This window comes from Nesoenas mayeri, assembly GCF_963082525.1.
Source record: "Nesoenas mayeri genome assembly, chromosome: 15".
In the NCBI taxonomy this organism is placed as follows: Eukaryota; Metazoa; Chordata; class Aves; order Columbiformes; family Columbidae; genus Nesoenas; species Nesoenas mayeri.
Window position 1 is genome coordinate 9,781,211 of NC_137559.1, and position 12,798 is coordinate 9,794,008.

The following is a 12,798-nucleotide window of genomic DNA, read 5'->3' on the forward strand; positions in this document are numbered from 1 at the left end:
TGGGGTTTCACTCTTATTCCCAGGGTCTCCTTACCAGTATAACTCACGCAAAGGTCTTAAACCAGGAGACAGCACACAGACCCTGCAGCATATGTGCTCCCTGGCAGCGCACTGCTGATGCTATCAAGACGTGGCTCTGTCTTTATTCTCAGTTTCCGCGTTGCATTTCAGAGATGTTTTTGTGGTTTAATGAACCGAAACTAGAGTCGGCTTCACTCTGTGCTTTGAGAACAGCTCAGGCTCCTGGTGCCATTTCAAGACATCTCCTGGCCGCACAACACAACCCGTCATCTGGGTCATTTGTTTCATGGGCCATAACTTTGGCAGCTCGCTAATGAGACGCAGATTTTTGCAAACTCATTTCTGTTATACCACGATTTAAGAAAAAAAACAACATCTACTATAAATGTAATGAATTACTGTTCTACCTCGAGGCTACTGGCAGAGCAATGAGGGCACTATGCTGCTCTCCATCCCCCTGCTGTGGCGGAGCTGACGTCCAGCGCTGCTCCAGGCCCTTCTGCCTGCGCAGCTCATCGCTTGGGAAACCCCAGCCTGCACTTCAGGAATCAACGTATTTTATTGAAGCATCTGCTAAGGACTGAAAATGACCACAGGCTGAACACTACTGCACAGAACAGGCTATGGAGAGCCGGTGGTGATAATCTGATTTCTCGAACAGGATAAAGAGATCACGTTACCTGTAAACACTGCCCACTACACAAGTAATCAGGCACCTTTCTGAATACCTAAGGGATCTTATTTCTTAAATCTTCTTGTACAGGCAGGTTCAGTTAACCAGGCTTCAGGTTTTAAGGCTGAACTTTGACTAACAGGCTCAAGTGTCGCAGTCTGATTCTTTCTAAACCGATAACTCTTAACCGACACAATCAAGTCCAGCAGCCAGCCTGTACTCCACCAAGCATTTCACATCTGCTTTACTGTTTACAAAAGGTGTTCATTACATGGAAACACAGTAAGCATAGAGCATTAAAATTCAACACCCAGAAATTCTCCTAGAAACCCACCAAAGAAATAAAATAATCATAGCAATCTGGCATAAGCAAAACATGATTTAGACAGCACTCTTACAAGCCAGGCTTTCACCAAGGATGAGCACAAGAGCAATTTATATGCCCCCACCACCCAAGGAAGACAGAGGGTTGCATGGTAATGACTTGCCAATTGATTTATTGTGGTTTAGCTGCTGGAAAAGACTTAGCAACACATTATTTCCCCAAACAAGTAGTTGCTAAAATGATGACATACAGATGAGATGTGTAGAAGCACCCAAAGCAGAGTCCTCAAAATTGCTACTCTGCATCATCCGACTGCATGTGGCCATAGCACAGGGCTCCCAGGTGGGTACAGGTGGCATCAAAATCACTTTTGGACTTATTACTTAATTTGACAATCCAGCTACAGTCATTAGACTTTCTCAGGAGACACTTGGTTCAGATAGTTCTCAGCTGCTGTTCACCACTTTTTAAGCCACCACCACCAAATCTTCAGTCTGGGTGTTATCAGAAAAAAAGCCATAAAGTCCCAGTACCGTCTTCAGATGGACACTGCACAAGGTTGACCAAATGCCAACAGTGGCTGGCTGGGCACGTGCCACCAACCAGATGCTAAAATACCACAAGGTGACTCTGTTTCTCTCGCAGAGTACAGAAGTAACATAAACTCTTCCAGTGAAGTCTAGAAATCTAGATCTCAGTGTTTGGGTCTGTCCCCTCACCTCACCTGCCACACCGTAGAGGGAGATCCCGTCCTTTTTCGTAAGGTGATGCTCATGCAGGAGTCCTGGGACTACAGGCACAGGGTACAAATCGCTTCCCTTTTCTTTGCATAAGCAAATCAAGGCTTGCACAAAACGGACCACAAGGCTGGACCAAATAAATGCATGCAACATTCATTTCGAGATAACACTTCTCCTGCCATTTTAGGTGAAATAACTTGACTTTTAAAGAGGCAGGTGGGAAAAAAATCCCAAGACTACTATTTTGGACACAAGTATGTTAAGGCAGGAGGGTACATGTGGGGGAATAAAAAAGCTCATATGTTAAGGTCCAGAACAGTAAATAAATGAGCAACTGTGTGTAAAATGAACATACAAAAGGTACAAAGCATGGTTTTTTTAGTTGAAAGCAGCTTTAAAAAAAATATAAAGTTTTAACCAAGTCTTCGTACACAGAACACTATTCTTGCTCTCACAGATGGATGTTTGGCACTTAAAAATGCTGAAAAGCTCAGTGCTCACCATTCCATCAAATGCAGCAGCTCCTTGGACCAGAGAGCAGACTAGAAAGAAAGATGCATAAGTGACAGGAGGCATAAACCCAGCATGCTTGCATATCAGCACTAAGCCATCCAAGATGCATTAACAGATTTTTAAAAACACTTCTCAAATACTTTACTGTCTGCAAAGCCAAAAATAAGCCTTTATTTAACTCAGCCTCCAGACAACTCACAATAATACCCGGACAAACGCTCCGAATTGCAGTTGTTTGCAATCCTAACTTAAGGAGTCTGTGAAATAATGCACATATGCAGAGCTTGAAATGGAAAGCACTAGGACAAGCAAAAAAAGAAAGCGAATGTAAGAAGAAAACAATTATTCAGCATAATTCTTAAAGTGGCACTTCTATTCAGATGCAGCTCCATCTACAGAAAAGCAAAGGCTGCTGAGGTTTGACACATTCCAGTCTCTTATTTTCCAGGTTGTTCCTCAACATTTCCTCCTGCCAGGATTAAGCCCATTACCTTGGAGAACAACTCTCTCAACACCAGATGTGACATCAATGCAAGGTTTACGGCAATCTCGGGAGAAGGATTATACCTTGCCCAATATATTACTCAAGACAGAGTTGATTTTCAAGGAGGGATGATTACAATATACAAAAGGACAATATTTTGTAAGATCCCCACTCCCTGTCAATGAGAAGAAAAAAAGACTGTTGTATTTAAAGTTTAATACCTGGCAAAAGCATTAAAACTTGTGTTGGGCATTTAGGAGTGTATAATGAATGTATAATGGATGACACTTACATAGGAATAACTCTGCAAGACTCCTTTTTTTAATTTTAAATGTTTCCGAAAGACAGAACATGCAGGAAGAACATCCAGTCCACTTAAAGCAAAACAAGATGTTGGTATCTGCAATGCTTCTGCACTTTGGGGTATTTCACAACAGCAGTTGTCTTCTCACCCTTGGCTCTCCCGCAGCCCCGGGGTACCATCGAGTGCTGCCACCGGGGAAGGTCAAGGGCTGCTCCTTCTGGGACCAGGGGGCTCTGGTGGGCCCACACAGGACACACAACTGGGCTTTGGCCAACCCTACCCACTTCATCAAGCAGCAACAGGAAACACAAACAAGAAGTTGAAACTTCGCAGCAAGCTGCTGCAGAGCACCTTTTCCCCCATCACAAAACCAGCTGCTTCTGGTCTCCTGGGTTGCTGGTGGGGTCAGAGGAGCGGCCAGTGCAGCCTTCAGCATCAGATGTGGATGGGGCAGAAACAGCCTCACTCCTCAGCAGTACCTCACACTTGCCCATCAGAGATTATGGGCTATGGATTGCACCATCCACCTATTTTTTTTTTTTCACTTTCTTCACATTTGGAAAAAGGTACCCAAGGAATTGTAAAAAATTCCATTTTCTCCCTATAAGCAAAGGAACTGGGCAATGGTAAGGAGGGAGAACGACAAATCCAACCACTACAGAGTAGCTCTCTCTACTGTCTCCCTTCCAGACTTTGATGTTAAACACACTGTTCTTCAACCACAGGAAATCAACCATTTGGACAAACTTCAGTGGAAGCAACTGCCCTCAGTGCCAAGGAAAAGGACTAGTTGTACGGTAACGCACAAGAGATCTGTTCTGTTTTTACCCATTGAAGCAGGAGAGAATCAACCAAGCACAACACAGGCTTTTTCAGAAAAAAAATTATTATCTCTTGTAAGGAAAAAAAAAGACCCAACACACACCACAGCCTTTCCTCTCCAAGGCTGCATCTCCTGCATTCAATGCTGACTTTGGCATCCTGACAAGCCCGTATACGAAACAGATGAGTACGCTCCCTTCTCAAAAGAGGGAACCAAAAGAATCGCAAATATCCCTCTTGGGAAGAAATTCGTGCTGCAATTAAAGCTGTAATAAAATATTAAATCAAATTGCTAAAAATACACACAGAGATTTGAAGACCAAGCCACAAACTTGGAGATGCTGACACAAATAAAAGATAATTTGGTGCATGAAATGCAAAATGCTGGAAATGGTAAAAGAAATGTAATTCTGCGCATGATCCCCACAGGTGAGGGATCAGGGAAGATTAGGAGCAAAAAGAAAAAAGTAAGGAATTTGTGATGTTGCTAAAAGAGCCTGAAATGCTTCAAGTGAAGTAAAAGGTCCCTATTCTGAGTGTAAATAGAAAACAGAAGCATGGATCAAGAAAGGAATAAAAGGTGGGGGGAGGTAAGATTGCAAAAAAAGTTGCTTCACTGCAGAAACACCATTTGTAAACTGCAGGCGCTCCTGAGCCCGGGCTTGGAGAAGCTGCAGCCACCCCCACCTTCCAGAGGCGCTCACCGGGGGACCCGCTCCCTTTCTCATGAAAAAGAAACTGCATGGATGAGTAAAGCAACTTGACCATCATCAGCAGTACAGGAAAGAGTCGATTGCTTTTCCTCTACCAAACGGTTAACATTTACACTTTTGTTGGAACAACCAGACCTTCACGAGAGAACAGGCACGTGCTACACACTTCACCTCTATAAATGCTATTCTAAGCATTTTATTTTGACAAAACAAAGCTGGCAAACTATTTTTTTTTCTCTGAAATTAGAAGACTGCCACGTTATCACCTGGGATGCAGAGAAGGCCAAGGCAGCAGTGACTCAAATACAAATGTAGTCACTAACAGAAAATATCTCCTGACTGACAAACAATAATGATTTGGGAGGATTTTAGGACACATTATTCGACCAGACAGGTATCAACTTATACATGTAAAAGCTACATTATTTTTTTTCTACTTCCCATGTACTAACACTTGTTAAAGAAATATAATAATGTTAACAGCAGCTCCTTCTCCCTGATCTAACTGGCAGCACCTAATAACATGCATTAAAATAACCAAACAGAACACGGATTCCTTGGAGCTCTCAGGTATCCACACACTGAGCGATCTCACAGCGCTGAACCCCACTGCATGAGCTTAGTAGTACATGCCAGATGTAACGCTTTTCTACAAAAATAATCACAATAACCAACACTGGCCTATCGATGGATTGTCATGATCATCACCTAGCAGAAAGCAGTTTTTCAAGCTAGTCTAGTGAACCTTGAGGCTCAACAATTTTGCCTTTAGTCTGACTGGAGACAGTGCAGCCTGCATTTAGCTGCCGAGGTCTTTGAAATATGGCACAGGTATTGTCACTATTATAGGTCCTGAAAGGTACTATCTATAACCATTCTGCTAAATTAGCTATTTTCTTCAGAGAAAAAGCTTTCATTCTGGGCGAAGCACCCTGAACAGTCACGCTGGAGACCAGTTTTCCTGCTACAAACTCAGTTCCAATTCCCCTTTCTTCTAACCCCGCCAGAAGGGACACGCAGGCTCAGCCGTCACCGGGGCCAGCCCAGGCAGCCAGCACTGCCGAGGGTGTCACAGCAGGCAGGGCTGCACAACTGGTAAACACGTGAAACACCGGCATTAAGTCTCATCTCTCGTTCCACGATTTAATAAAGGGGGGATAATAAAGGGGCATAGAAAATTACACGACTCGAAGGCCAAAAACGGAAGCCAAATGTCAGAGCTGAGGCTAGAACTTTGAAGTTCCTATTCTCTTGTTTCTCTACTCAGTAGAGTGAGTCAGAATGGTTTGTAAAAGGGTTTACTTTTATTTTTAAACTACATCCTTTAAGGGGATATACAGAAAGCTGACAGACCTTCAGACCACTGCACCACAGCAGTCTAGTTTTGACGCTGCACGTCAGCTGGCAGTGTTGGAACAGGCGCTGCCTGGTGGAGGGGACAATTCGCTCCAGCCCCCTCATCTCAAAAATCAGGCTGAGGCCACCCCACCATGTGTGAGCGCTGCCTCTCCTGCCTGCCTGCTGCAGCAAGGCAGCGTGCTCAGCTTCACCACCTTCTGCTCCATCTTTTGCAATGGCCAGACACCCCCCACAGGGTACCTGCTCCAGGAGCAGGCAGCAGCAGCCCAAAGGTGATTTATGCATCTCTAGCACGACAGGGCAGCCAGGCACAGGGTTTTTGTGAAAGCAAGAAGCTGCTGCCTCCTGCCATGACAATGTCCCCAGCCACCTCCACAGGGGATGTCAGGAGAGCTCCCACAACATGGGACAGGCTCACAGACCTGATCCAGCCTCAGTGCCACCAGCTCAGCTCTGCTGACATACATAATAAATGTGAGCTATTTCGGTAAATCAGCAGCAAGCTCCTTGGTAACCAAGAGTGCCAGAATAACCTACAGCTCACCAGCAATACCTGGTGCAATCTAGATATACTTCATTCCTTAGCAAATGGAAGATTTAAACCATCATCAGGTCTCCAAAGGAAGCTTTAAGCATAAGAAAATAACAGCATTTACTGCTATAAAAAAATTCAAAGGTGACAACAGGGGCTATAAAATAAAAATCAGAATGCTGCTGTGGAAAACTTAGAAAGATTCAAGCTACACACGCCCACTGCCTGCTTCCATTTTTGCAAGCCGTATGTGCTTCAGGCAGAACACGGACAGAAGCTTCTTTGGATGTGCTGCTCCTTCTATTGTCTGCTTCCCACTTTCCTACAGGTTTATGGGGCCTAATGATAACCCGAAAGAAGAGTGACTTGTTTTGTATGTTTGAGAAGCCTGTTTGCAGTTCTCTAACTGAAGGGTTGACTTCACCTTTAAATCTACTCCCTAACACAACAGAATCTCCTGGAAGAAGTCTCTTTTCCTAAGCTGTTCTTGTAGTTGCTGGGAGGACACAAATCCCAGATAACTGAAGAATAAATTTGCTCAGAAGTAATCACCTGACTTCCAGCCTCACATGGGAGTTCCAACTGTACTTGCCAGGTGACTGATAAGGCTCAGGAGATTGTAGCTGTCAGCGCTCAGTTTCAGAGGTGGTTCATCTTTGATAGAGGAAGCATAAAAAAGGTGAAAGAACAAGTGATGAGACAAACGCAGAGCTTATTTGGATGCAAACACAAATGCACTCAAGGACTAGTTCCACCAACAATATTTATTTTGAAGCCATTCACTTAAATCACCTAGAAGGATGCCAGAAGTCGATGAGGAAACCGTATTAATACTTTCTGCTCTATTAAAGAAAAGCTTGAGGAGTGCCACCTGAATGCACAAGTTGGAGCTAGTTACTACGTGTTTAGAGGTTTACTTGACTCCACAGAAATCTGCTTGAGAAGCCTGTATTTTACAATACTCTATTTTTTCTACTAAAATATCACATCATCAACACTTACGCATCTTTTTCACAGAAAGCCACAAACTAGGTGCTGTACTAGAACTATTTAGTAGACGCGCAATGTGCACTAGTCTGACATGCCACAAGCATCTAATAACCACCACACGTTGTACGATGACCAGAAAGCTCAATGCAGCCAGGCTGCCCTTTACAAATGCCTCAGAAAGCAAAAGAATGATTCAAGCTTCCTGTAAAACTAAATACATTTTTAATGGTGGCATAAGATTTTTAAGCCACCGGTGGCATCTAAGCACACCGAACCCGCACCGGTTCTACAACACATGCAGAGTTTCCAAGCACACTGCGCATCACTGCTTCCCCTCCTGCTCTGACTTTACAGTTGGTTGTTCTCAATATTCCGTCTCACTTAATCCAGATCTAACTCACTACTGTTCCCATTACTTACTCCCATATCAACACATTTGACTTCAACTAATAAAAGCTCCTTCCACAAGCCTGTATTTTTGACAGCGGAGTTTAATTACGTTTTATTTGTTCCCAGTATGCCTTACAGCACCTCAACTTCACACTTTTCCAACTATTTCCAGGAAGGAGGGGTACACTAGCAGCAGAACACACCCCTCTGTAAGCTCCAAGGAAATTGGAACATAAGGAAAATCTTGCACAGCAGTCACATGATGAGTTACAACAGTAAATTCTGCAGTGTAACCCAATGACTGCTTCAGAACTTCCAAAGCCAGTACTCAGCTTGTAGCTGAACCAAATATTGGATGGTGAAGGAAAAAAAGAAAATGAGGTGTAATTCAGGAGGCTAAATGTACATATCTGTATGAAGGCAAGGGAAAAACTAAGTCGTCTTTGTGCCACCTGCAATTATGAGTGCACAACCTGAAGCACAAAACTCTGTAACCTCTTGCCACATGCAGAGCTACAGTTTGTTATATACAACTGATCCACTAAATTCACAGAACTTCACCACAGTATTTGTTAATCTTCATGAAAAAGAGGTATTCACTACAAAGAATCCACCCCAAGAATATCACCCTTTGTTGTAGCTTTGGCCAAAGCTAAACTCAGGAACACCGGTGACATTTGGCAGAATCTGTCCCTAACAGACAGGTGCATCCCTCCAACTGATCAAGGTGCATGCAGACCTAGCAATACCAGGTTGCTGCGTGTATTTATTGAGGAGATCATGTCCCACCCCAGCAGACACCACAAGGAGTTGCAATGCCTCTCGAAGGGACCAATGAAATTCAACTTAATCAGGCTACAGATAGCAAGGTTTCAATAAACTACCAATAGATGGTACCAGGAACACAGCAAACAGTATGCAGATGCGATTATTTCTGCTCTTGGTTGAAGAAATTAACAACTGCAAACCAAGATCCCAACTTCCCAAAGGGGTGAAAGGCCTGAGCCTACATTAGTTAAGACCACTTAAGCTAGAAAGTGGTTGAAAACTAGATCAGTAACCACTGCCTTTGCCCAGTGGGACCCTCTGGGTGAGACAGGACAAGAGGCAGTTTTCCATGAGAAGATCCAGGGCTGCCAAACACATCTCTACTTACTGACCAGCTGGAAAGCACATGTTTGTGGCTTCCCTTTGTCAACCCAGTAAACTTGGGGATATAAGGTTTCCCTGCAGGTAAAACACAGGAAAAATAAGAAGAGCAGTTGTTACTAGCATACCACTGCCAGTGCTTGATATGGCAACAGTGAGCAACATCACGATCCTCTGAAAACACATTTGCACCTACCAGCCCCGCAAGCCTGGCTGTGTGCGCACCCAACGGACTGCAGATGTCTTCTCTCACTTCTTATCAAGACAAAAAAGATTGTGCAAATCAAAGCACGCTGTATGTCAGCTCTGTATCTCTCGATAGGTTTGCACATAGCTGCAACCCCCACTGCTGGAAGGCAGCCGGAGACCACTATCTACAGCACAATTAAATAACGCTCTGCACGGAAAGGAATCCAGGCCATTTCTGCAGCTTATCCAAGGCTAAACTGGAGGCGAACAGGCCAAGTCCACGGCTGGCACTGGAGAAAATCTGCAATTCTCAACACTCTCTGGCACAGACGCTCCCATGAAGAATTTCTGCTTTCACGGCTTTCTGAGATTTGTTACCTCGGCGGCTCCGGGGGCGAAGGCCGCCCCGAGCACCCGCAGGCCCCTCGGGTCCGGCCCGCACGCTGCCCGGGCATCTCCCCGCAGCAGGCCCGGGTCGGCCGGTCCCCGTGTCGGGGGCAGCCCCAAGGGCTGGCAGGCCCGGGCCAGGCCGCAGGCCCCGCCGGAGAGCAGCGGAATCCCCCAGCCCCCCCGCTCCCCGCCCGCACTCACCATGGCTGCCGGCGGCTCCGCGGGGCGGCTCTAGGCAGGGCGCCGCGCTCCGCTCATGTCATGGCCGGCCGCGGCGGGGCCTCCCCGCCCATGCACCGGCGAAACCTCCGCCAGCCGCAGAGCCCCGGGCACCGCGTGTGGCCCTCCGCCCGGAGAGCCGCCGCCGCCGCCTCCCAGACCGCGGGCCTCCGCCAGCCGGCGAGAACCAGGAGTCCCGGGGCGCTAAGAAGTGCTGCCGGAGGGCTGGCCCGCGCGGCGCTCGCCGGCGGGAGGGGAACGCGGCCCGGTGCGGCGTCTGTCGGTGCGGCCGGTGACTACGCCAGGCACATCCTACCGCGCACCGGGGAGGCGGCTCTGCCAGCCCCGCCCCGCCCTGCCCTCTCGCCGGAAGCGGTCGCCGGGCCCGCGCAGCCAATCGGGGCCGAGGTGGCCGTGTCAGCGCATGCGCAGTTTGCCGCGTCACGCCGCCGGCAGCCATCTTGGAGTATGGCGCGGTGCCTCGCGGTGCGGGGTGGGGCAGGGAGGGAAGGTGCACGCCCGGAGGTGCGCGGAGCCCCGCCCCGGCACAGCTGCGCATGCGCGGGAGGCGCTTCCCGCCCGGCAGGAAGCGACGATCTGGGAGGGGTCTGTGCCCGCCCTTTGCCTCGTGTGTTGGGGGGTGGAGCCCTGAGGGGCGCGGCTACTTCTGGCCACGCCCTCCCCCAGGCGGGGCCTGGGCGCGCCCCGTGGGGCGGGGCAGCGTTGCCTGGCAACGCGGTGGGGCAGCCGCGTCCCCCACCCGGGTCCTGCCCCTGCCCCGGCCCTCAGGTGCGGGCGTGCTGCCTCCGGCTCCTCCAGAGAGCTGCAAGCGTGCGGGGACACTGTCTGTGTCCACTGCCGTGGTGCCCGTGTAACTAATTAAACAGTTAATATTAAGTGGCAAGAGAGATGAGGGAACCCCCAACCAGCAGCGATAACGAAGCTACACGGTACATAAACCAGTTCCTAAGCTCCTATTCCTGTCCCCCAGTTTTAACTCGAGCTTGGCCTGTCCATGGCCCTCAGTTTTCCAATGTCTGGAGAGATCCAGAAGAGTGGGTAAATTTAAAAAATAGGAAATTCAGTCTCTAGCTGCTGCCTGACAAAATCAGGGAGCTGGGGCCAACTGGTGCCCCAAAGCAGTCAAGTTAATACAGCTCAAAATACTTCTTAGAGTTCCCAAATTATCCTGTGACATTCACCGTTACAAGCAATCGCTGAAACTGGTGGCTTAATAGGCTTTAGAGGGGACAATATACATATGAGGATATTGCAAATGCTTGCAGTTACGTTAGAGGATTAAACAAAACCAGAGAGGGAGGAAAATAAACCCTCCACAGGGTGTAACACACCACGAGGCTCAACAAGAAGATTATGGTTGAGCAGTCCCGTGTCTTTTCCACGGCAGATTTTCCTCCGCTTCCACACTTTGAACAGAGCGCTGACCCCACGGGACCCCATCCCAATCACCCCCATCAGCCTTTACCCGTGGGTGGAAATGCTCTTCCTGGGCCACCTAGGCTGATAAAAACTCGCCAAGAAGGAGACGAGCAGCTCGCAGCCGAGCAGACAGCGCCTGGGCGCGTGGGAGGTGCATCTGTTTGCTGCCACGTGCTGACAAATTACTGTGTGCACCCCCAGGCAGAGCACTGTCTGCAAAACCTGTCTCTCCAACACCCCCAAAACCCTCCAACATCTCCAAAATCTCTCCGACATCTTCAAAACCACTCCGACATCTCCAAAAACCCTCCGACATCTCCAAGACCTCTCCAACATCTCCAAAACCCTCCAACATCTCCAAGACCTCTCCGACATCTCCAAAACCCTCCAACATCTTCAAAACCACTCCAACATCTCCAAAACCCTCCAACATTTCCAAAACCTCTCCGACATCTCCAAAACCTCTTCAATATGTCCAAAACTCCTCTGACACCTTCAAAACTCATCTGACACCTCCAAAACTCCTCTGACACCTCCAAATCCCTCCAGCATCTCCAAAACCACTCCAGCACCTTCACAACTCCAGGCCAAGCCAAGCTATGTGCTGTGCCCACCAGTACGTTTAATGGAGGCTGGAACTGCCTTGAGACACCGCTTCAGCGATGGTTACATCAAGATATTGCAGCTGCGCTGGCAGAGGGCAGGTTACCATGGTGATCATTAAAAGGATAATCTTATTATCGCCGTTTGTTATTCCGACGGGGTTGTTTGTTGACACGTGCTCCGAGGTGCACATTGCCAGCCGGGGAGAAACAGCTGCCGGACACGGATCTGCTGAGCCATGCACCTCTTGCCTCTGCAGCCGTGGAGAGCTGCTTCTCCTGCCGCCGTAGCTTTTTGGGGTGGGCTTTTTTAATTTGTCTCTCCAAAACTGGCTCGAGATCCCTGGGCTGGGGTGGGAGGGATCCGATGTGCTGCAGGCATAAGGCAACGTGGTGAGGACCAAAAGAAAGAAGAGGAACCTTCCACCAAACTGCGGGATCCTTACAGGGAGATTTTCTTCTCTATTCCTGTTTCCTCTACAAAATCCAAAGGGTCACAAGATCTTTTAGCACAGGATTTGGGGCTGAAAGTGGGTGCTGAGCTTTTCAAGCCTTCGCCCCTGCTTTGGGAAGGGAAATACTAAGGAGCTGAATAGCTGTGTTGAGACACCAAGGGAACAGGATTTGTGAAAATCATTCATTACTGCATGGTTTATCCCTCAATTTTTACTGTAAACATGCACAGAAATGTGTCCGCTGGAATGTGTTTTGAAGCCCTTTTATCAAAGCCGCCTGCACAGCCCCAGCCTTGATTCCAGCCCGCTCAATCACACATTGAAATATTTACTGCATTTAATTGCTTTATTCTAGTTTTGCAGAGTTGGGGTTTTGCCTCCAGGGTTAGTCTGAGCCTAACAGCAACCCAGCAGCTGGCAACGCTTCGCTTCACATCCAGCCATGTATCTGTTTCCATCTCCTTTTATTGTTCCTACCACAAATTGAG

General features: G+C 47.7%; 1 protein-coding gene across 5 annotated transcripts in view; it reads right to left on the reverse strand.

Moving 5' to 3' along the window:
- The window catches only part of XPO6 (exportin 6), a 51,162-nt gene extending 41,015 nt beyond the window's left edge, over positions 1-10,147 (reverse strand). For 2 of the 5 annotated variants that reach the window (XM_080353690.1, XM_080353688.1), the window contains exon 1: positions 9,796-10,147. In XM_080353690.1, the coding sequence (XP_080209816.1) occupies positions 9,796-9,798 (3 nt within the window). In that variant the 5' untranslated portion in view covers positions 9,799-10,147. Of the gene's footprint in view, positions 1-2,260; positions 2,284-7,038; positions 7,141-9,026; positions 9,082-9,795 lie in introns of those variants that run through there. The other 3 variants (XM_080353691.1, XM_080353692.1, XM_080353689.1) reach the window with 3 other exon arrangements.
- Between the last annotated feature and the right edge of the window lie 2,651 nt (positions 10,148-12,798).